At 38.1% G+C, this 22,435-nt stretch overlaps 1 protein-coding gene across 4 annotated transcripts in view; it reads left to right on the top strand.

The window, feature by feature from the left end:
* LOC150058406 (inactive ribosomal protein S6 kinase delta-1) overlaps nt 1-22,435 on the top strand; it is a 152,449-nt gene that overhangs the window by 74,679 nt on the left and 55,335 nt on the right. For all 4 annotated transcript variants that reach the window (XR_016536881.1, XM_090341207.1, XM_090341205.1 and 1 more), the window contains exons 7-8: nt 5,689-5,804; nt 14,401-14,493. Coding sequence is in view for 3 of the 4 variants with exons in the window: in XM_090341207.1 (XP_090197333.1) it covers nt 5,689-5,804; nt 14,401-14,493 (209 nt within the window). In the remaining variant the exon portion in view is untranslated. The remainder of the gene's footprint in view (nt 1-5,688; nt 5,805-14,400; nt 14,494-22,435) is intronic.

Raw genomic sequence — 22,435 nt, 5'->3', positions numbered from 1 at the left:
CTGTTCCAGAATTTCAAGTGCTTAGACTCTGGTGGTGTGCTGCCACAAGGCCAAAATCAGTCTCTCTTATTTATATTTAAAGTTGGTTTAGAGACTGCACTAGTGCTTTATGTCTGTAATCCTAGTTATTCAGGAGGATGAGAAATGAGGATCACGGTTTGGAGCCAACTTGGGCAGGAAAGTGCTTGAAACTCTTATCTCCAGTTAAGCAACTCAAGTGGTAGAGCACTAGCTGGGTGCCCTGGCCCTGAGTTCAAGCTTCTAATACTAGCATGTGCACTCGAGCGCACACGCACACACACACACACACACACACACACACACACACACACACACACACACACACCCCAGCAGCTTTCCTAAAGTGTCATAAAAGACTTTAGTATTACTTAGCTTTTTATGAGAGAAGTGATTTAAAAGGAGGAAATATTCATTTTCATGGTTTCAGAGTTTTTAGTCTAAGGTTGACTAGATCTATGGATGACTTCTTGGATAAGTTTAGAATCTCCATATTCTACTGTAATGAGTTATTTGACTTGTGACTTAAAGTCAGAACTGGTGTCCAGAGAACTACAAAATTGTCCAGTGTTTCTAGAAAGTTTAATGACTTTGAGATTTTTTTCTTATATATTACTCACTTTCATATCCTATTGCTGCATAGACCACACACTTATATTATGTACATCCTCGTTCCTGATCAGAAATTAGAAGCTGAGATAAGGTTATTATAGTCTGTATAAGATATATCTCATAATGTATTTAACTCTTGATATTTCTCGAGTCCTCTAGAATCAATATATATATATATATACACATACATACATATATATGTATCTATCCTCTCTATGTCTATGTAAGAGGTAACATTAATTTGGCTACTTAACTGGAGGCTGATTAAACTCACAGTGATCCTCTGTAGGCTTGAGATCTACTAGTTGCTCAGGCCAAGAAACCAAGAACCTCAGAACAATAGTGACTAATGATACTGTCCTAGTCTAAGGCTGGAAGCTCCCAGAGGAGTCAGGCACTGGTATGAGGCTGATGGTTTTCACATTCAAAAGCAGAGATTTTAGTATCTGCTGACCTTGGGAGAGGAAAGCAGAACAAATAAAAGCATCAACAAATACCTACTCAAGAGTAATTGAATTTGTGCAGACAAACAAGCTGGCTTTTTTGGGGGCGGGGTAGGTTGTGGGGTTTGAACTCAGGGCTTGGGTGCTGTCCCTGAACTTTACAGCTCAAGGCTCTACCACAGAGCCACAGTGCCACGTCTGGTTTTCAGGTGGTTATTTGGAGATAGTCTTATGGTCTTTTGTGTCTGGGCTGGCTTTGAACCTCAATCCTCAGATCTCAGCCTCCTGAGCTAGGATTATAGACATGAGCTACTGGTGTCCAGGCTTTGTTGGCTTTTTGTTCTGCCTGGCTTTCAGTTAATTGGCGGGGGGTGAGGGGGTGGGTGCTGTCCCTTTTCAGGGTAGGTCTTTTCTACTCAGTTCACTTCCCATATTCTGAAAATCATCTTTGGAAACCCCTCTCTGACATACTCAGAGGTATGCTTTACTTAGTTTTTAGGTATCAGTCTAGTCGATTTGACAATTAAAATTAATTTCATTGTTATTAAGTAATGGGAACAGTTTTCTCCCATGATTGTGGATGCCCAATGGAAATTATTCCTTTATCTGAATAATGTAGAAATGTAGAGAGACTCTTCAAAGGTATTGGTTTAACTTCAGTAGAATTTAAGTTATTTACCCACTTTGCAGAACAGTGAAGTTTCTGGCTATGCCTTTGAAGATATGATAGATATATGAGCTAGCTACCTTGGTAACTTAGTTTTCCTTGAATAGGAGTCATTATGGACTCCATTTGTGAACATGCATGTGAGTAAGTACATGTATGTTTTACAGTGAAGATCCGCTATTGTCGGGGTTTTTAGCACTCTTTGCCCCCTGACCAGCAGGAAGGGCAAAGAGAACACGCCCTGACTAAGACGAGACCGAGAAAGGTTAGGGCCGGCTGGCCGCCTTCACCCGGCCCTCCCTTTCTATAAGAAACCAAGGATATTAGAGTGAATTAAACTTTCTAATTTATACTTTTGTGGTTTTTGAGACTTTCTCTGTGTAGCCCAAGCTGTCTTTTATTTTATATTTTATTTTATTTTTTACTTGTCCTGGGGCTTGAACTCAGGGCTGGAGCTCTAACACTTGAGCCACAGCATTACTTCCGGCTGTTTCTGTGTATGTGATATGGAGGAATCGAACCCAACCTAGGTCTTCATGCATGCCACACAGGTACTCTACCACTAGCCAAAACTCCTGGCCCTTTTATTTTATATTTATTTATTTATTTTATTCCTTTTGTGGGTCATGGGGCTTGAACTTGGCCTGGGCGCTGTCCCTGAGCTCTTCAGCTCAAGGCTACCACTCTACCCCTGGGACTGGGCATTGTCCCTGGGCCCTTCAGCTCAGGACTACTGCCATACCCTTCAGCCAAGCCCCACTTCCCGTTTTCTAGAGGTTAGTTGGAGTCTGAGGTCCTTTTTATGCCTGGGCTGGCTTTGAACCTTGATCCTCAGATCTCAGCCTCCTGTGTAGCTAGGATTATAGGCGTGAACCACTGAACCCTGACTATTTATTTGTTTTTAATTAAGTTTTACTGTAAAGATGCCAAGCTGGTTTTTAATTCTTCATTGTCCTAGCTTAACTTCCCAACTCCTGAGATTACAAATGTATTGTTGACACATCTAGTACAAACAGGTTTTTTTCCCCCCCTTTTGGACCAGTCCGGGAGCTTGAACTCAAGACCAGGGTGATGTCCCTAAGTTTTTGCCCTGTGGCTAGTACGCTACCACTTGAGTCACAGCTCAGCCTCGCTTCTGGCTTTTTGGTGGTTAATGGAAATAAGAGTCTCACAGGCTTTACGTCTTGGGCTGGCTTTGAACCATGATCCTCAGATTTTTGCCTCCTGATTATCTAGGATTACACGTATGAGGCACTGGTCCCTGGCTCAGCTTTAACATTTTTTTTTATTAGAGAATTTATTAATGTTGATTTTTACATCATATTTTAAATGACAAGTTTAGCAAACAAGTGTTGAAGGAGGGACTCTCTATTTACAATCACTGGGACTTAGTATTTAGAACTTAATCACAATTAGGCTAAGGGTTTGTATATCATAGAAGCTTTAACATTTTTAACCAATTAAAACCTGTAAAGCCACACTTACCAGTGATTAGATCTGGTAGAATTGTCTTGGAAATATGTAGGTTTACCTTTGCTTCCTGGTACTGATGGACCTCAGTAGATGTGCAAAAAGCAGGTCTTTGTGAGGGATAGTTTTCATCTTTGCTTGTCGTTAAGCAGCATTGTCAATGAACTCCTTTCAAGGGACTGTAAGGGAAGACTCATAGCATCTATTGATCTCCCTATCCATCTTTGAATTACTTAATTAAAAAAGTTGCCCGGTATTTCCATTTCTTGGTTGTAGTTTTGATGGAAGTAGTCCCACCATCATTAGCAGGAATCTATTTCAGCTGATTGTTCATTGTTTCTCTGCTACTATGGAAACTGCCTACAAAGTGGCAGAAAAGTCAAAAGTTTAAAATGCAGTGATTTGGTTACAAAGTATGGTTAAAACTATTTTAAATCATAACTAGGTGTTCTACAAATAGGCAGTTTGACTTGACATTTGCCTTATAATTTTAAGGTAAATTTATTTATTTTTGAATAGAGCAAATTTGAAGCTTTACCATACTGAATCAGAAAGCAAAAGTGCCACCGTTTCTATTGCAGGTTGAGTGAAAGGTGATCTCAGGATTTTAAATGGAGGTTTAGGTTAGGCCATGAAAGGCAGAACCTGAAATGTGAAGAACCGTTTGTAATAGGAATAACTGTCCAAGACTGTAAGCCATAAAACATAGATTTGGGAGTGTGTCAACATGGTGAGTAGTGGTTATCTATGCGGCATGCTTTATCTTCAAAGTATGTTATAGATTTTTATAATTTATTTCCACTTACAACTGAGTAGAAAAGCCTCCTAAAGGGCTGGAAGTTTGGCCTAGTGGTTAAAGTGCTTGCCTAGCATGCACGAAGACCTGGGTTCGATTCCTTGGTACCACATATGTAGAAAAAGCCAGAAGTGGTACTGAGGCTCAAGTGGTAGAGTTCTAGCCTTGAGAAAGTCCAAGGACAGTGCTCAAGCCCTGAGTTCAAGCCCAGGACTGGCAAAAAAAAAAAAAAAAAAAAAGAAAAAGAAAAGCCTCCTAAAACTTTAGGTTCAGAAAAATTTTAGAGCAGAGGTAGAGCATACTATTATAATAATTATATTGCAATTATGGTAATGAGGAACAGGAATCATCAAATATGTATTATTCCTCAATTAATAAGCAATGGAAGCCAGGCTCCTAGTACCTTACACCTGTAATCCTAGCTACTTAGGATGCTGAGATCTGAGGATCATGGTTCAAAGTTAGTTTGGACAGGAATGTCTATGAGACTTTTTTTTTTTTTTGGTTCGTCGTGGGACTTGAACTCTGGGCCTGAGCACTATCCCTGAGCTCTTCAGCTGAAGGCTACCACCCTGTTCCTTGAGCCACTTGTGAGACTCTTATCTCCAGTTATCAGCAAAAAAAGCAAAAAACCCCCAAACCCAAACAGAAGTGGAACTGTGGCTTAAGTGGAAGAGTACTAGTCTTGAGCAAATGAAGCTCAGAGGCAGTGTCCAGATGCTGAGTTAAAAATACCAGGACTGGCACACATACACAAAAACAATAGAAATCCTCTAGGAGGAATATTCTTCATAAATAATATTTATGTGTTACATTTTATTTTATTTTATTGTTGGGGCAATATATAGAGGGGTTACAGTTACATTTGCCAGGCAGTAGGTGGATGACTTCTTGAACATTGATGCCCCTTCTAATGTTTTTGTCTCCCTTTTCTTCCTTCAACCCCCTCCCAATCATCTTGTTTTCCCCCCTTCCCTTCCCTATTTCAAATAAACAAATAAATGCATATATAATATACCAGGGAACAAAGTCAGATATAGTAACCACATGAGATTAACCAAAAGGAGAAAAAGAGAGAAAAGAAATAACATAGTATATTAAGAACAACAGTCACACAAGATAAAGCTCTTGTTTTCATATCCTAGAGTTCGTTTTGTTGTCTCATCCTATATGACCTTACATGCACAGCTTTTGAATTATTGTAATCCTCTGCTAGGAGGGTCCTATATGTGTACTAATTATTACAAATGAGGAAAACCATTGAGCCTATGTTCCTTTGGTTACTTTTGAAGGAGAGAAGAAATACAATAACATAAAAGTTGTGAAAACTATTTAGAAAAGTTGCAAAATTGCAATGAATTTCACAAAATGAAGTTAATTTTCAGATTAAATTAAAAAAATGTTTACTTTTTTTTGGTCCTAGGACTTGAACTCGGGACTGGGCATCACTCCTGAGCTCTTCAGCTCAAGGCTACTGTCCTACCCCTTGTGCCACAGTGCCATTTCTGATTTTCTGGTGGTTAATTGGAGATTAGTCTTACCAACTTTTTTAGTTTCCCGGGCTGGCTTTGAACCATGATCCTCGCATCTCAGCCTCCTGAGAAGCTAGGATTATAGGCATGAGCCACCACTCAGCATGTGTTTACTTTTTACAAGACCAGGCTTTGTTTTTTACCACTTAGGAGAGTCAAGCCCTAGGCGACGAGAGGCTGTGAAGAGGAGAACTGCAGAGTACCTCATGCGGGCAGAGAGTATTTCTACCCTCTATAGACAACCTCAGCCTGATGATGGATCTCAGGTAGGTCTGATGTTTTGCTTTTATTTTCTTTAGCCCTTTCCCTCTGTCTCTGTGTTCTGTCATGTACACATGCACACTCTTTCTGATTTTACTTCTATTCAGAATATGTGAAAATTTTATTCTCTGTAATTTTTCTGTAATTCTTTTATTGGTAGAAAAAAACATTATGGCAAAATAACAAGTTAGAATAAAATGAGACTTTCCTTTCTCCTTTTCTGAACCTTCATTAGTCCCTGTCTATATCCTTAGTTTCTCCATCAATAAGATGATAGTAATTATCAGACTTGTCTGTATTTGCACTTAGGATTCTTATGTAGTACCTGTATCATTTTATTGTTTCATGCCAAAACTTACTATGTATAAGTCCTCCAAGGCTCTGCTGTCAGTCACCAGAAGCTATAAAGGCATAGTTCTGACAGTCTTATTCAGCCCCTTGTATAAGGCAGATAAGTGCTTAAAATTGAAAACATTACAGTTTATATCTATCTGAATTTGGTAAATTTCTGGAAATAACTTTTCATTTATTCTTCCTTTATATAAAATGCAGGGTTTTTTTTTGAGAAGGAAAAAAAAAAGTATTTTTTAAATTGATCCATGAGGCATGTAGGGTTGCTTATATCTGGCTGTTAAGTGAAGAGGGAGCCTCGTTAGATAAGCCTGGCTTCAAATTCTGTCTTCTTTCTCAGTCGCCTATGTGCTAGGATGACAGGCGCGCACTACTATGTCCAGCTATTCAAGGAGATACTTAACACCACTCCTTAGTATCAGCTTCTGTATCTAAATAATGAGCTAATAATGCTTTCTTATTGCATAGTTATTAAGATCTTTCACTCATGCCACAAATCCACCACTTTTTGCTTTAGTTATTCTTTAGATAGAATTTCACTTTTTCCTTCCTTCCTTCCCTCCCTCCCTCCCTCCCTCCCTCCCTCCCTCCCTCCCTCCCTCTCTCTCTCTCTCTCTCTCTCTCTCTCTCTCTTTCTTTCTTTCTTTCTTTCAAGTCTAAGCTGGCTTGGGCTGAGCTCCTACTAAATATTCTTCATATAATTGCTGGGACAATAGATATATACCACTATGCTCATATTGTTTGTAGAAATGGAGTCCCAATAACTGTTTGCCTGAGCTGGTCTTGAATCTCAGTCTTCAGCGTCTATACTTCCCAAGTAGCTGGGATTTACAGTTATAAGCCATCGTATTTGGCGAAATTTATCTTTTTGAACAATTTTTAAGCATTTTTTATTTAATTCCCATTTTTTCATGAATTGGGCACTCTTTTTTTTTTTTTGTTTGTTTGTTTTTGCCAGTCTGGGCTTGAGCTCAGGGCCTGAGCACTGTCCTTGGACTTTCTCAAGGCTAGAGCTCTACCACTTGAGCTACAGCACCACTTCTATGTATGTGGTACTGAGGAATTGAACCTGGGCCTTGGTGAATCCTAGGCAAGCACTCTACCACTAGGTCAAACTCCTGGCCCCAGGGCACCCTCTTTTTATCCTTACTTTCACTGACAAAAAAAAAAAAGCATTAAATAACATGAGCCCTATTAACTGAAACTTGTTATATTAAATTCACCTTGTACTGTATATAACTATCCCACATCTTAGGAATTCCCTAACATTAACTTTGAATGTTCTAATTTTGTTTATTCATTTACTCCCCAACCTATACAACTCTCTTACAATGTCTGGAAGGCCCTTCTTTGGAGTCATAAGTGAAAAAGTGTATAAAACCTACTGTATAGTTTTGACCCATAGGATAGAATCATGAAATAGGTCAGTCAAAATTCCTCTTCTTGTTCTAACTTCTACTGAAAATAAAGCTAAAGCAATCTAGTATTAGAAAGCTGTTTATAGCAAGGTGTGGGGGCTCACGCCTATAATCCTAGCTACTCAGGAGGCTGAGATCTGAGGATCGAGGTTCAAAGCCAGCCCAGGTACTAAAGAATGAGAGACTCTTATTTCTAATTAATCACTAAAAAAACAAAAACAAAACAAACCAAAAAACCCCGGAAGTGAGAATGTGGCTTAAGGGGTGGGGTAGTAGCCTTGAGCTGGAGAGCTCAATGACAGCACCCAAACCCAGAATTCAAGCCTGTGACCCACAAAAAAGAAAAAAAAAAAGAAAGCTGCTTATTTTATATTATGTATTAGTCTACCATGAAGACTGTGTAGCCTCAAAGAATATATACTTTGGAGCTGTATTAAAGCTGTATTAAAGTCCCTGTTGTTGCAAAGTTTGTAGCATAATTGAAGATACAAATATCTCTATAGTTGATTAACTGAAAGAGACTGGTAAGAGCCAACAGAATAGTATGAAATTATATTAGAAGGGGTGGAATGTATTGGATCTGATCTGTAGCTTTTTCTTTTCTTTCTTTTATTGGGGGGAGGGGAGTGGTTGAAGTTAGGGATTGAGTGCTGCCCTGAGCTTTTTGCTCAAGACTAGAATTCTACCACTTGAACCACAGCTCCACTTCTGGCTTTTTGGTGCTTAACTGGAGATAAGAATCTCATGGACTTTCCTGCTTGGGCTGGCCTTGAACTTCTATAGATCTCTGCCTCCTGGGTAGCTAGGATTACAGGCATGTGCCACTGGTGTCTGGCACTGTCTTTTCTTCTTTAGCTCTTCTGCAAGGAGACTAGAAGTGAGAGTAGGAGTGATATTTCTCTTTTTTCTTAAATACTTCGTATTTTTTATTTTCTGTATTACTCTACTTAGGCTTTCCCTATTAGGACTAATCTTTCCTCTCCCTCCTCCTTTCTTCTTTTCCCTTTTTGAGAATGCCCTTTTGTGCTTTATTTACTTTTAGAGTCTCACATGTTTCTTCAGGACCAGCTTCAGACTGTGATCCTCCTACCTGCACCTCTCATGTAACTGGTATTACTAGTATGTATCACCATTCTAGGCTTACTTTTTGCCAGGACTGGCCTGCAGCCATGATCTTCCCAATCTCTGCCCCTTGAGTATCTAGATTACAGACATATGCCACCAAGTATGACTTTATCTTCTTCTTAATGGTTTAAGTTACATGCCTTAAGAGGTTCATTCATAATTAGCTTAGCAGTTTTTTTTTTCTAAGTCCTGGGCTTGAGCTCAGGGCCTGAGTACTGTCTTTGGACTTTCTCAAGGCTAGCTCTACCACTTGAGCCTCAGCACCACTTCCAGCTTTTTTTTCTATGTATGTGATACCAAGGAATCGAATCCGGGTCTTTGTGCATGCTAGGCAAGCATTCTACCACTAGGCCAAACTCCTGGCCCAAGAATTGACTCTTCTGAGTGTGTGTGTGTGTGTGTGTCTGTCTGTCTTTCTGTCTGCCTGCCTGCCTGCCTATCTGTATGATTGTTGAGCTTTTGCTTTTATTGAATTTTAGAGACTCATGGCAAATATTGACATTCTAAACTTCCCAAACATGTTAATATTCTTTGTAAAAAGAGGGAAAAGAAGAAAAAAAAACAATCCTCTGCCCTTTCCTTTTTTTCATTAGTTCATTACTAAAGGCTCCAAGAAAATTTGAAGAGCAGATTTCAGATAAAATGGAAATGATCTTTGTTTGAAGTAAAAGTGAAATCTTAACTGGAGACAAGCTTTCTTTCTTCCTTCCTTTCTTTTTTTTAATTGTAGGTGACTTTGAATAATTTAAGAATAATAAAGGGGAATTTCCTTGGGAAAGATTTATACTAACATATATGCTATTTTTGGTTGTAGAACTTTTAAAGTAAATATGAGTAAAATTTAGAAAAAGAAACATTAAATTATCTAAATGCCGGACATAAAAGTTTGTAGCTTTTAAAGTAACAATACATTGTGATGCAGTTACAAGGCACGAATGAAAGTGAAAGTGTAGAGAATATGTCTTTTCTGTAGACTGTTTTGTAGACTTTGAGCACAATTGCTATAATACAGAGAATGCTTTTCTTTTTATTTTGTTGGTATTGAGGTTTGATTTCAAGACTCTCATTCTTGCCAGGGAGATGCTCTCTTCAGGATCCATGCCATCACTGCACACATTTGGACCTTGGTCTGCCTATTTTTGGCTTTCTCATGTCTCTGGGATAATAGGCAACACCACTGTATCTAGCTTTCCTTCAAGAACATGGAGTCTCATGGACCTCTCTGTTTAGGCTAGCCTATGACAGAGATCCTCCCAATCTCAGCCTCTTACAGGCTTAGAATGACAGGTATACACCACACTGCCTAACTGTGGTTTGGGGAAGGTTCTTGTGAATGTTCCTGCTCAGGCTGGCCTCACACTGTGATCCTTCCAATCTTAGCCTTTCAAGCAGCTAGGATTATAGGCATGAGCCACAAATGTCTAGCTTAAGTATCCTTTTCTTTTTTGCCAGTCCTGAGGCTTGAACTCAGGGCCTTAGCACTGTCCTTGGGCTTTTCTCAAGGCTAGTGCTCTACCACTTGAGTCACAGCACCACTTCCAGCCTTTTCTGTGTATGTGGTACTGAGGAATCGAACCCGGGGCTTCATGCATGCTAGTCAAGCACTCTGCCAGTAGTTTAAACTCCTAGTCCTTACATGTCCTTTTCTATTACACATTTCAGTCGCTGTATTTCTCCATTCTTTTTTATTTTATTTTATTTTTTCCATATATTTTTATTGTAATTAAATGTAAGGGTTACATTATATTCACCAAATAGAAGGTGCGGTGCATTACTTCAGAAACATGGATACCCTTTCACATGTCTTGGTCCCCATTTCCCTCCCCCATCCCCGTTGTATTTCTCCATTCTTTTTTAACAAATATTTAAAATGTAGGATTGTTTCAATCTCAGGGAGACATGGGCTAAGCAGAAATGGCGGTAAGGCAGTGTAAGTCAGTGATGGGCCTCCAGTTAAGTGTCAGGTGTGCAAAGTGATCCAGGTGAGTCTAGGAATATTGCTTATTAGGGTTGTAACTTGCCAAGGACAGCCTTTGCAAAACCAAAAATCTGCAGAAGAATCCAAACTCAGGAGCTCTAGTATATTTGGATATTAGAGTTTAGATGGTTAATTTTTGTTGTTTTTGTTTTTCCCTTGAGTTTGGGTTATTGATAACTTTTTTGGTAGTGGTTTTTTTTTGCCAGTCCTGGGCTTGAGCTCAGGGCCTGAGCACTGTCCTTGCACTTTCTCAAGGCTAGAGCTCTACCACTTGAGCCTCAGCACCACTTCCGGCTTTTTTCTATGTATGTGGTAACGAGGAATTAAATAATTAAACCCGGGTCTTTGTGCATGCTAGGCAAGCACTCTACCACTAGGCCAGGGATGTGAGGATGATCTGGCTGCGACATCTGTCACCCCATTGATCGCCAGGGTTGATTCAGCTGATCTGGCTGGCTAGGCAGGTCTCCCCTTCCTCCCTCACCGCTCCATGTGCGTCCCTCCCAAAGCTGTGCACTCAGTCGAAGAGGACGACCATCCCTGATAGAGGAGGACCGGTCTTCGGTCAAGGGTATACGAGTAGCTGTGCTCCCCTGCTAGAACCTCCAAACAAGCTCTCTCAAGGTAGTGTATCTTTTTTTAAAGCCTACATTACTTACTTGCTCTTCTCCAAGAGTGATGACTCTCTCTCAAGCTGTTTGAGGAGGAGTAACTAGTCCTATTCCAAATGGAGTTAGGGAAGCAGCATCATCAGCCTCACTTGGAAAGGTTAGGTGTTCACGTCAGAGCTGTGGCATCAGCATCTCCATTGAATAACATCCTCCATCGATATGCCTATATATTAAAGCTTGAGAAGTACTGAGCTACTGAGCCAGCATTTGGAGGATTGGAGATACTGCCCAGTGAAAGTGGATAATTAGTGAAGAAGAATGGATATTTGTTGTTTGGCTTTTTAAAAAAAAACTTAATTTTTTTTTTTTTGGTCCTTTCTGTTTTGGTACTGGGAATTGAACCCAGGACATTGTACTTGCTAGGCAAGCACTTTGCCACTGAGCTACATCCTAGCCCAAGAACGCATATTTGGACAATTGAAAGGGCAACTTAACAGAAGCAAGTAAACAACCATTGATAACCAGAATCTCCAGATAGGAACAAGATAAGCTTCACCTTTTAGATAACTGGGTGTTTACTAGTATACTAAGTCTAGTTCCTAGATAATATTTGTAAAGAGCTCGATACTTAGTAGTTGCATGGTGGTATAGAATTGACGTAGGTGGTGGCTAGGGATTTGAGTGTGTGGACGTGCCCCCGTTGAGTCATCATAACATCTTGTCTCATTGCTCTTCTAACCACATGTTCAGTTTTAATGCAGATGAATATAATCAGTCTTTCCTAGGTTTAGTCTAAATGAAAGAACCTTACTTTTTTTCATCAAAGAAGTCAGCTATGATCTTAGATTATTTAGCTTTGTTTCTTCTTAGTTTTCCGCATGTGCATGGGAAAAACCCAAGAACGTTGGACTTGATCTCCAAACTGTCTCTGTTCTTAAAATTCTGTGGATTTATGTTTCTTTCTGCCATCTGAAGAAAGGAATAGATCCATAGGGCCCTAGGAAATCTAAATGCTTCTAGGTATGAGAATTACACGATTTTTTAAATTGATCTTATTTCATGATCTACCTTTGTTCCTTTCTCTGATCTTAAGCATTTATAGAAGTTTGAATAGATAGAAGTTAATGATCATATTGTCTTTGGTCTTTCCCTATTACTGTTTTACCATTCCCATCTTTTACCCATTCCTTCCCTATTACTGTTTTACCATTCCCATCTTTTACCCATTCCTTCCATTACCATTTTCACTGGGTTATTTCTTTTACAAGCCCTTATTTAAATCTGGAGCTTATGGTGTAGACTTTCCTTCTTGCTATTAAGGCCTGTGAAAACTGACTGATTTGATTTTCTTCCCTTCATTACTTTGAAATAGTTTCCCACTGGGCAAATACCTTTTCAAGCCTGTGTATAGTACTGTCATCTTACTAACTTTATTTACAGGTAGCATTTAAAATCAACCTTTGTCCCTTTCTTTCCTTGCATTATGTGAGAAAAAGGGAGGAAAGATTTCTTTTGTCTCCCAGTGAGGTTTTAATATAAAGACACTTGGCTTCATTGTTTTTGGACCTAGTGGAGAGGAAATGGTGGAGTAAAGCTGCTCATCTTTTACCCCAGATGAAAGGAAGGAAGGGAGAAAGGGAGCAATGGGAGATAAGAGGAGAGAGTTGGAAAGAGGAGAAGGGAGGGAAGGAGGGAGAGAGGGAGGAAAGAAGTAATGAAACCCCTTTTATAAGTGTGTGTCTAAAGTTCTGCCTCTTCTACCTGCACATAACAATTATTTAATAATTACATCTGAAAGTTGTAGTTCAAAGATTATGGGGCTTCTTTGCTGTGTGCTGAAATCAGTGTTTAGCTTGCTAAATGTAAAAACAAGCAAACAAAAAATTGACAATTAGAATGACTACTTTTAGAAAACTTCAGTTGTAATTTACCTCAACAATCTTTCTCTCTATCTTCCTTCCCTTTCTGCTTTTTCTTCCTTGGTGCTTTCTTTTACACCTTTCAACTCACCACCTACGAACAGCATGCTGGGCACTGTGACTAGCAGGATGAATGTGGACACATCCTTTCTGCAAGGAGCTCTGTAGTGTGGTGGTGGTCCTGTCTTAGGAGTTCTCCCATCTTGAATATTTGTCTTTTACTCACAGAGGAAATGTTTCCCCTTTACTCTAATAGGCTTTTGATAATAAGGTCTTCTCTAAGTATGTAATGTATCATTTTTCACAGCCTTGCCATTTTAAGAGAAGAATTAACAATAGTACTTTAGTTGAAAATGTTAAATGGAAATGGTTTTAGAATGTCTCTAATTGACAGGAGGGGAAAAACTAAAATCAACAATTGGAGTTCAGTATTTCTTATTTTAACTGTGTGGTGTACTGAAATATTTTTCTGTGTTCACTGAACTTTTCTGTCATTTTGTTTTTTGGGGAGTGTCTGTTTTGTAGCTAACAAGTTGTCTTTCACATCATAGATAGCAAAATATTTGGAGAATTTTTTTTCTTTTGTGAATCACCACTTAATTTCCATTCTCATAATTACTGATTATATTATGGAAATTCTTAATTTTTCACAATTGTTGCTAATTTTTCTTGTTGAACTTGAAGTTGTCACTTCCTCTTAAAATATATGATTTATTTTTATGAAGTAACATGAAAGGACTATTGTGAGAATGACTTGTGTCTCTTTTTACAAGTCTATGCATTAATTCATTTTACTTTCTCCCTTCTATATTATTTTAATCTGTCAAGGGTGAATATAAGGTTGTCATTGTTAGCAGGAGTTATGCATTTGTTACAAAGCTTCACAATAGCTGTTTATAGTCTTAAATTGAATTATTGCTCTATAAACTATCAGCTCATTAATTTTTCTTTTTAAAACTTTGTTTTCGATGTTATGCTTTATTTACTTGCAACTTTTTCTTGCCTTTTCTTTTTGATTTCCTTTATTTATTTATTTTTTTCATTTTACATTACAGACAAATAGAAACTTTCTCCTTTTATCTTTCCCTTCTCTGATTTATGATAAATTTAGTTTCCTTTGGCCTGGCATTTGCTTCAGCAGGCAGTCTTCCTTCAAGTACCTCCCTGATTGATGTGTAATCTTTGATATCTTCCATTAGCCTCCAGGATCACTAAGTTCAAGGCCCCCTTGGAACCTAAGGAGCCCTGCCGAGGAGCTGAAGGCCTTCAGAGTCCTTGGGGTGATTGACAAGGTAATTCTTCAGTGTCTCTTCAAGAGTTCAGTCATAAATTGACTACATGCTGACACTCTGTCTTTGAAGCTTTGGATCTTAAGGATATGAAACAAAAGGAGAAAATGACTCAAATGCATCTGCACTTTAAAATAACAAAAGCAGAAAAGAAAAAGCTTTTATCTAAGCAATTCATGTAAGGTCATGCAAAATATATTTGAGCACAAGGAGAAGGTGCATATCTGTTGGCATTCAGTTGAGTAAGGGGTTTTATTTTATGAAAGTGTTATAATATGGAAAAGTATGTAAACTTGTGATCAACATTTTACTCTTTTTTGGGGGGGTTGTTGTTTTATTTTTTTGTGCCCATCATGGGAATTGAACTGGGGGTCTGGGCTCTGTCCCTGGGTTTTTACTCAAGACTAAGACTCTTATTACTTGAGTCACAACTTTTTGGCGCAAAATTAGTCTCACAAACTTTCTTGCCCATTCTAGCTTAGAACTTGGACCCTCAGATCTCACCTTCCCAAGTAATTAGGATTACAGGTATGAGCCACTATCACCTGGTTAGGTATAGGTATTTTATTTTATTTTATTTTTTGCCAGTCCTGGGCTTGAGCTCAGGGCCTGAGCACTGTCCTTGGACTTCCTCAAGGCTAGAGCTCTATCATTTGAGCCTCAACACCACTTCCGTTTTTTTTCTATGCATGTGGTACCGAGGAATTGAACCCAGGTCTTTGTGCATGCTAAGCAAGCACTCTACCACTAGGCCAAATTCCTGGCCTAGGTGTAGGCATTTTAATGGTTAAAAAGAAAGGGAATGTTCCTTAATAACTACCAGTTATTGAGCACCTACTATGTGGCATTCCTAAATTAGACATTTTACAAAAAACAGTTTATTTAATCCTCATATTACTATAATTTTTATTTTGTCAGGCAAGTGATATTAAAACACATGAGCAGACTTATCCAAAAGCCAGAGAGTTAATATATGGGGGTGCCATGATTTCAACCTTGATCCTTGTTGACTCCAAAATCTGTGCGTTCCTACTACACTGGTTCTCCTCTACACACACACACACACACACACACACACACACACACACACACACACACACACACTCACTCACACACACATTTTTATGAATGGAATAAAATTACATGAACAGAAATGTCTGCCAATGAGTACATGGAAGTTTGGTGATAACTCAGATTAACAAAAGTTAATATTTTATAATTAACTATCAGATAGTTTACAAGTATAATTTTAAAACTACAGGCTATAAAGCTGAATTTTCAGTATAGTTGATCATCAAAGAAAGTCTTATATAATAATATTAATGTATGAGTTGATTTAGGTCTTTGTCACCACCAGACATCCCTTTCTGAAGTACTTTAGTACTCATTTGTAATTTAATGTTCATTGAGTACTTCCATGTTACAACTGGACAATATGCAATGCATCTCAAACAATTTAGATAATGTCATAGTATGAAATATTCAAAGGGGACATTAAGTCAATATTCCCTGAAACTGGTAGTGTTTTGTTCTTATGAGCACTAATTTTTCTTCCTTCTCTCCCCTCTTGCCCTTCCCCCCCACTCCTTCTTGCTTGCTTGCTTGTTTGTTTGTTTTTTTTTGTTTGTCATGGGGCTTGAACTCTAGGCCTGAGTGCGGTCCCTGAGCTCTTCAGTTGAAGACTACCACTCTACTCCTGGGCTTGTGCCTTGTCCCTGAGCTCTTCAGCTCAAGGCTACCGCCCTACTCCTTGAGCCACAGTGCCACTTCCAGTTTTCTAGTGGTTAATTGGAGATGAGTCTCATGGAATTAAGTTCCCAGGCTGGCTTTGAACCATGATCCTCCGATCTCAGCCTCCTGAGTATCTGGGATTTACAGGCGTGAGCCACCATGCCCGACCCAACTTTTTTTTTTTTTTTTGCCAGTCCTGGGACCTTAACTCAGGGACTGAGCACTGTCCTTGGACACTTTTGCTCAAGGCTAGCGCTCTGCCACTTGAGCCACAGCGCCACTGCTGGCTTTTTCTGAGTACATGGTACTGAGAAATCAAACCCAGGGCTTTGTGCATTCTACTTCTACCACTAAGCTATGTTCCTGGCCCCCAAGTACTATTTATTTTTTTCAAATAAATTTATCAAAACAATGTTTAACCTTAATCTACTAAGTGGTAAGACTCGTTTGTGTGAGAGCCTGAAATATTTCCTCAAGCATGTTTTCTCTAGCTGCTTCAGTGTGGAGAACATTCTGTTTGCATTCTTTCTTTTTTTGTTTTGTTTCAGACAGGGTCTAACTATGTGATAGAGGTTGGCCTTGAACTCAGAGGTCTCCTGCCTCAGCTTTTCAAATACTGGGATTACAATTGTGTGCCAGCAGGCCTGGCTAAGTCTTTCTGATGTTTAGTGTCTTTTTTTCTTTTTTCTGTAAGCTTCAAGTCACCTTGAATCTCACATGTTTGCAAAATATGGGATTTTGACAATGAATTCCTAAATTCTATGCTAACACATAATTTATTACTACTTTGTTAAACAGGGAAGAATGTTTAGCACTTAGCAGATGCCATTTTCTAAGTAGAGATAAGGAGCTATGTATTTTGGAATTAATAAACTTTGAAAATAGTCTTTAACATATCCATTTGTAAAAATATAAGTAGATAAATTAAAAAATATAATTTGTTATTTAAGATGGTTTCTACTGTACTGAGGAATACCTTACATTTAGGTTTTAGAAACGTGGAGTTTAGAAGAGAAGTATTAAAAAAAACTTTAAAAACCCATGCCAGATGCTGGTGGGTTATGCCTATAATCCTAGCTACTCAAGAGACTGAAATCTGAGGATTGGGGTTCAAAGCCAACCCAGGTAGGAAAGTCCAAGACTCTTATCTCCAATTAACCATCAGAAAACCAGAAATGGCTCTGTGGTTCAAAGTTCTAGCCTTGAGAAAAGAGCTCAAGGACAGAACCTAGGCCCAGATTGAGAACAAAACAAGAAAAAAAAGCCCGGAAGGGGGATGGAAATGGGGACAAAAACATGAGAAGGGGTATCAGTGTGCAAGAAGTAATGCACCTACTACCTGACAAATGTAACTGTAACCCCTCTTTACATTTTCCGTACAATAAAATAAAAAGAAATAAAAAAGCCCAGAAAATATATAGAATACTTTAACTTTCATACATGTTTCTCTGATTCTGTTTCATTATTATATTGTTCATTATTAATTATGTTGAGTATTGGCTATTAACATAGGAAAATGTAATTCTGTATGGAAGTACTTACAGAAAAGGGTTTTTATAAAGTTTAAAGTAGAAAGGAAATAAAGCAAACTGATTCATCGATATCTAAGCTGTAAGTTCCATGAAAATTATATTGTGCTTATTTCTGAATTCATTTTTAATATTTAAAATAAAACTTGGAACAAAGTGACTATTCTCTAAGTATTTGATAAATGAATGGAGTTTTATAATAATCTCAAAATTATTATCTACAGAGTGACACCCACTGGTATACTAAGAGACTGCTACATAATGCCTTTATACAATAATATTGTCTTTACTTAGAGGGACAATAATTCCATAGTTTTGTATTGGTTTAGTTTTCAAACAGAAGTAAATTACTTTCTGCTCCTGAATTGGGATTATAAAATCCTTTATTGACATAGTTATGTAACAAGGAATTGAAGATTAGGGCTGTTGGGATATAAATAAACTGGTATGCATTCAGTTGTAAGAATCATCAGGCTGGGGAAGAATGATGAAAAGGGAGGACATCATTCAAGATGCATTTTATTCACAGACTTAGTGTTTGAATGGTAACTCCTTTGTACAACTACTTAAAGGTTATAAAAATATAATTTATAAAAGAATGGAAGAGCTCCACATTAAGTGTTCTGCCTGATAAAATCATGTGTTTCTTTGGAATTGGGTCCAGTCTGTCTTGGACATTGCCAAGTTGGTGATGTATTGATTGACATTAAAATGTCTTGTGTTCACTATTATTATAAATGAGCTTTTTTTCCCCCTTTTTCTTTCCGGATGGTGTTGTACTTTGAACTCAGAGCTTCATATTTGTTCAGCATGAACTCTGTCACTTGAGCAGGTTAACTGACTACCATAAGTGCTGTGTAATAAAGAGTACTATGTGGATATATTTGCTGCTGTTAGAGACTTCTTTAGTTTTCAGTCACTGTATGCTGTTTAAAGCATATTAAGAGCACATCTATTATAAGAATGAAAATATCAAACCAGGCTATGAATGGAGAGTAAATCAGTTCACATCAGCTTAGAGTATTAGTTTTTTTGCTAGCAAATGCAAATAAGAACCCAAAGCTAGGTATAATAGAATATAGTTTCTTTTGAATTAATTTTCATCTGAATTTAACAGTGTCAGGTCATCATGTCAAATTACTTCAGAATTCAAACCAGAGAAATAGAATAAATAGATTTACTATGCAATTTTGAATGGCTGAGCTGAACTTGAGCCTGTAACTTTAGAGTTTTAACCTCTCGTTAGCATAATGTCTTTATGGCCTTGGGCCAATTCTTCACAAAAAACGGAAAACCAACAAAATGATGATGACAAAGGTACAGAGATCTAGCTTTTCAAGCATTTGGATCTGAGAAGAGCTTCCTAAGTGGTTGTTTTTCCTAGCTCTTTAGTAATTCTGTTTTAAACCCAATTTCTTTGTCTTTTATATTCTGCCTTTCTCTGTGTTTATATCTAGTCTCCTTACAAAGGCTTGCCATGTCCTTTGGAAGCAGGCTTTATAAAGTAATAGATACATAGGCTTAGGGTTTGAAAAATTATATGTGATAGGTATATTGTTTACTAAATCATTCATCAAAATCCAAGTAAGAAACATCACTGAGGGATGCATCACCTTCATTGTCATTTGGCTCATAGGAATGTAAGAGATTTTACATTCATGTTTGTAGTTGAGATAATTGTTCCCTGTGTTATTTACTGGCAAATTATCTGTATTTTATATTGCTATAGGTCAGGAGTAGATTTAATTATTTGTCCCATTGTACAGGGGCTTGGCCTAGAGACTTGTAGATGAAAAACAGATTAGCATCTATCAGTCTGTGTATCTGTGTGTGTGTGTGTGTGTGTGTGTGTGTGTGTGTGTGTGTGTCTGTCTATCTGTCTATCTATCCATCTATTTTAATCTATCTGTTAGATTTTGAGAGTCTTTCTCACTCAAGGCTGGTCTTAGGCCATATCTGGTTAAAAAGCATTTTTAAAATTTTGGTTCGTTTTTTTTTTGTCGGTCACAGGGCATGAATTCTGAGCCTGGGCTGCTGTCCCTGATCTTTTCAGCTCAAGGCTAGCCTCTACCACTTGAACCATAGTGCCATTTCCAGCTTTCTGGTAGTTAATTGGAGATAAAGAGTCTCCTGGATTTTAATGCCTGGGCTGACATTGAACCGTGATCCTCAGATCTCAGCCTCCTGAGTAGCTGGGATTACAGGCAAAAGCCACTGGTGCCTGGCTACATGTTTTTTCATTCACTCATTTATTTATTTATTTATTTATTTATTTATTTATTTATTTATTTATATTGTCTAAGTAATGTATAGAAGGGTTACAGTTGCATTCACTAGATAATAGGTGCATTACTTCTCACACATTGATACCCTCCTGGCTACATTTTTTTATTTTAATTTTTTTTTTGCTAGTCCTGCCTTGAACTCGGGGCCTGAGTACTGCCCTTGGGCTTTCTCAAGGCTAGAGCTCTACCACTTGAGCCACAGCACCACTTCCGCCTTTTTATGTATGTGGTAATCGAGGAATCCAAAATGGGTCTTAGTGCATGCTAGGCAAGCACTCTACCACTAGGCCAAACTCCTGGCCCTAAAAAGCATTTTTTTAAGACATTATTTAGAATAGTTTCAGGTTTACAGCAAAATTAAGAGGAAAAATACAGAGATTTCCTCCATTCTCACTCCCCCACCCACCATGCACCAGTATCAAAAACCCCCACCAGAGGGATGCATTTACTACATTAGATGAACCCACTTTAATTAAACTCATTATCATCAAAGACCTGAGACTTTTGCCTTCAGGATACTTCATAGGAGTTTTATCTAAGCAAGTGAAAGCTCACTTAGCACCTGCCAGCTTTCTCTTGTCTCTGACAGAATACTTGAGATAATCAAATCAAAAGGGGGCCAGGCTTGTTTTGGTTCATGTTTTCTGAAGGTTCAGTCCATGATCTCGTGAACCTGTTATTTTGGGGTGGTGGAGGCTCAGTACATTATAGCAGCTGTACACAGTGGAAGAGAACTGTTTAGCTCATGTGAGAATATGTTTAGCACTGTAAAAAACGGCACAACTGTCTTCCCTTTTGTACCATTTTATATTCCCACTAGCACTGAAGGAGAGTAGCTATTGCTCTGTCTATATCTTAGTCAGAATCTCATATTGTCCATGTTGTAGATTTTGGTCATTCTAATGAATGTATAGTTAAATCTTACTATTTTTAATTTATCTTTTTCTCTGATAACATACAATATTGAACATCTTATTATATTTGCTATATGTTCTTTGGTAGGCATCTGTTTACTCTTTAGCACATTTAAAAAATTCAGTTAGAATTATAATCAATATGTAACAATTATATGTATTTATTGGATACAATGTAGTATGATATTTCAGTGCTTGTATACAGTATTTAATAATCAAATCAGGGTAATGGATTAACCATTTCTACCACTTGCATTGATGCAACAGTTAGTAGTATATTCTTTGGTATCTTTTTCAGATAGCCTCTTACATTTTTGCTTAGGGTTGGCCTCAAATAATAGTCTTCCTACCTGTGATTCTCAAATAGTTAGGTACAGGTGTATACTACCATGTCAGCTACTTTGTTGTAATGAGTCTCATTGTTTTTTCTCCTGGTTGGGCCTTGAACTCTAATCCTCGTAATATCTGCCTCCTAAACAACTGATATTACATGCATGTACCACTATGCCCAGTGTGCCCATTTCAACATCAGGTTATTTATTCTCTTGTTTCTTTAGGGGGAGGGCAGTACTGGGGTTTGAATTTGTAACCTAGATTCCCTTAGCCTTTTCACTCAATACTGGTGCTCAACCAGTATTGAGTACAGCTACAGCTGTACTGCTGGTTTTTTTTTTTTTTCTGGTTAATTGGAGATGAGTCTCAGACTTTTCTGCCTGAGCTGACTTCAAGTTGTGATTCTCAGATCACAGCCTCCCAAGTAACTTAGTATTATAGGCATGAATTACCAGCATGCAGCTGTTTTCTTATTGTTGCGTTTTAAGAGTTCTTTGTATATTTTGGATAGCAGTGTTTGATCAGATGTGTATTTTATAGATCTATTCTTCAAGAGTATGGCTTCTTTTCATGTTTTCTTGATATTGTCTTTGACAGGTCTTCTCATGCAGGTTGTGGCTTTGATGTTGCATTCCAGGAGTCATTGTTATACTCACAGTCATCTAGGTCTCTTTCCACGTCATTTTGTGGGACTTGAGAGTTTTTTTTTTCCCCCTGCATGTCTATGAATCACTGTGATTAACTTTTGTTAGGGGTTTAGGTTTTTTGTTTAGCTCTACCTTTTTACATGTAATTATTGTTGTTCCGACTGCATTTGTTGGCCATTTCTGTATATCTTTTGCTTCTTTATCAAAGAACAGTTGGATAAATTTATGTGTGTCTCTGTGCTACTTTGTGTAACTGTGATAAGATACCTGAAAGCTTACAGGAGGCAGGTTTTATTTTGGCTTGTGGTTTAAGCCCATGATTATTTGGCCCCCATGCTGTGGTCTGTGGTGAGGCAGAGCATCAGCATAATGAGGGCATGGTGGGGCAGAGTTGCCTATACTCATAGCAGCCAGGAAGCAGTGATATGGCAGCAGGAGCTAGGAATAAGATGTATCTCTACTTGTCATCACTTCCCTAATAATGCTATCAAATTATGAACCAAATT

The sequence above is a fragment of the Megascapheus bottae genome, chromosome 10, assembly GCF_031878675.1.
Source record: "Megascapheus bottae isolate mThoBot1 chromosome 10, mThoBot2.hap1, whole genome shotgun sequence".
NCBI lineage: Eukaryota > Metazoa > Chordata > Mammalia > Rodentia > Geomyidae > Megascapheus > Megascapheus bottae.
Note: the sequence above shows the minus strand (reverse complement) of the source record. Positions and strands in the feature narration are given on the sequence as shown.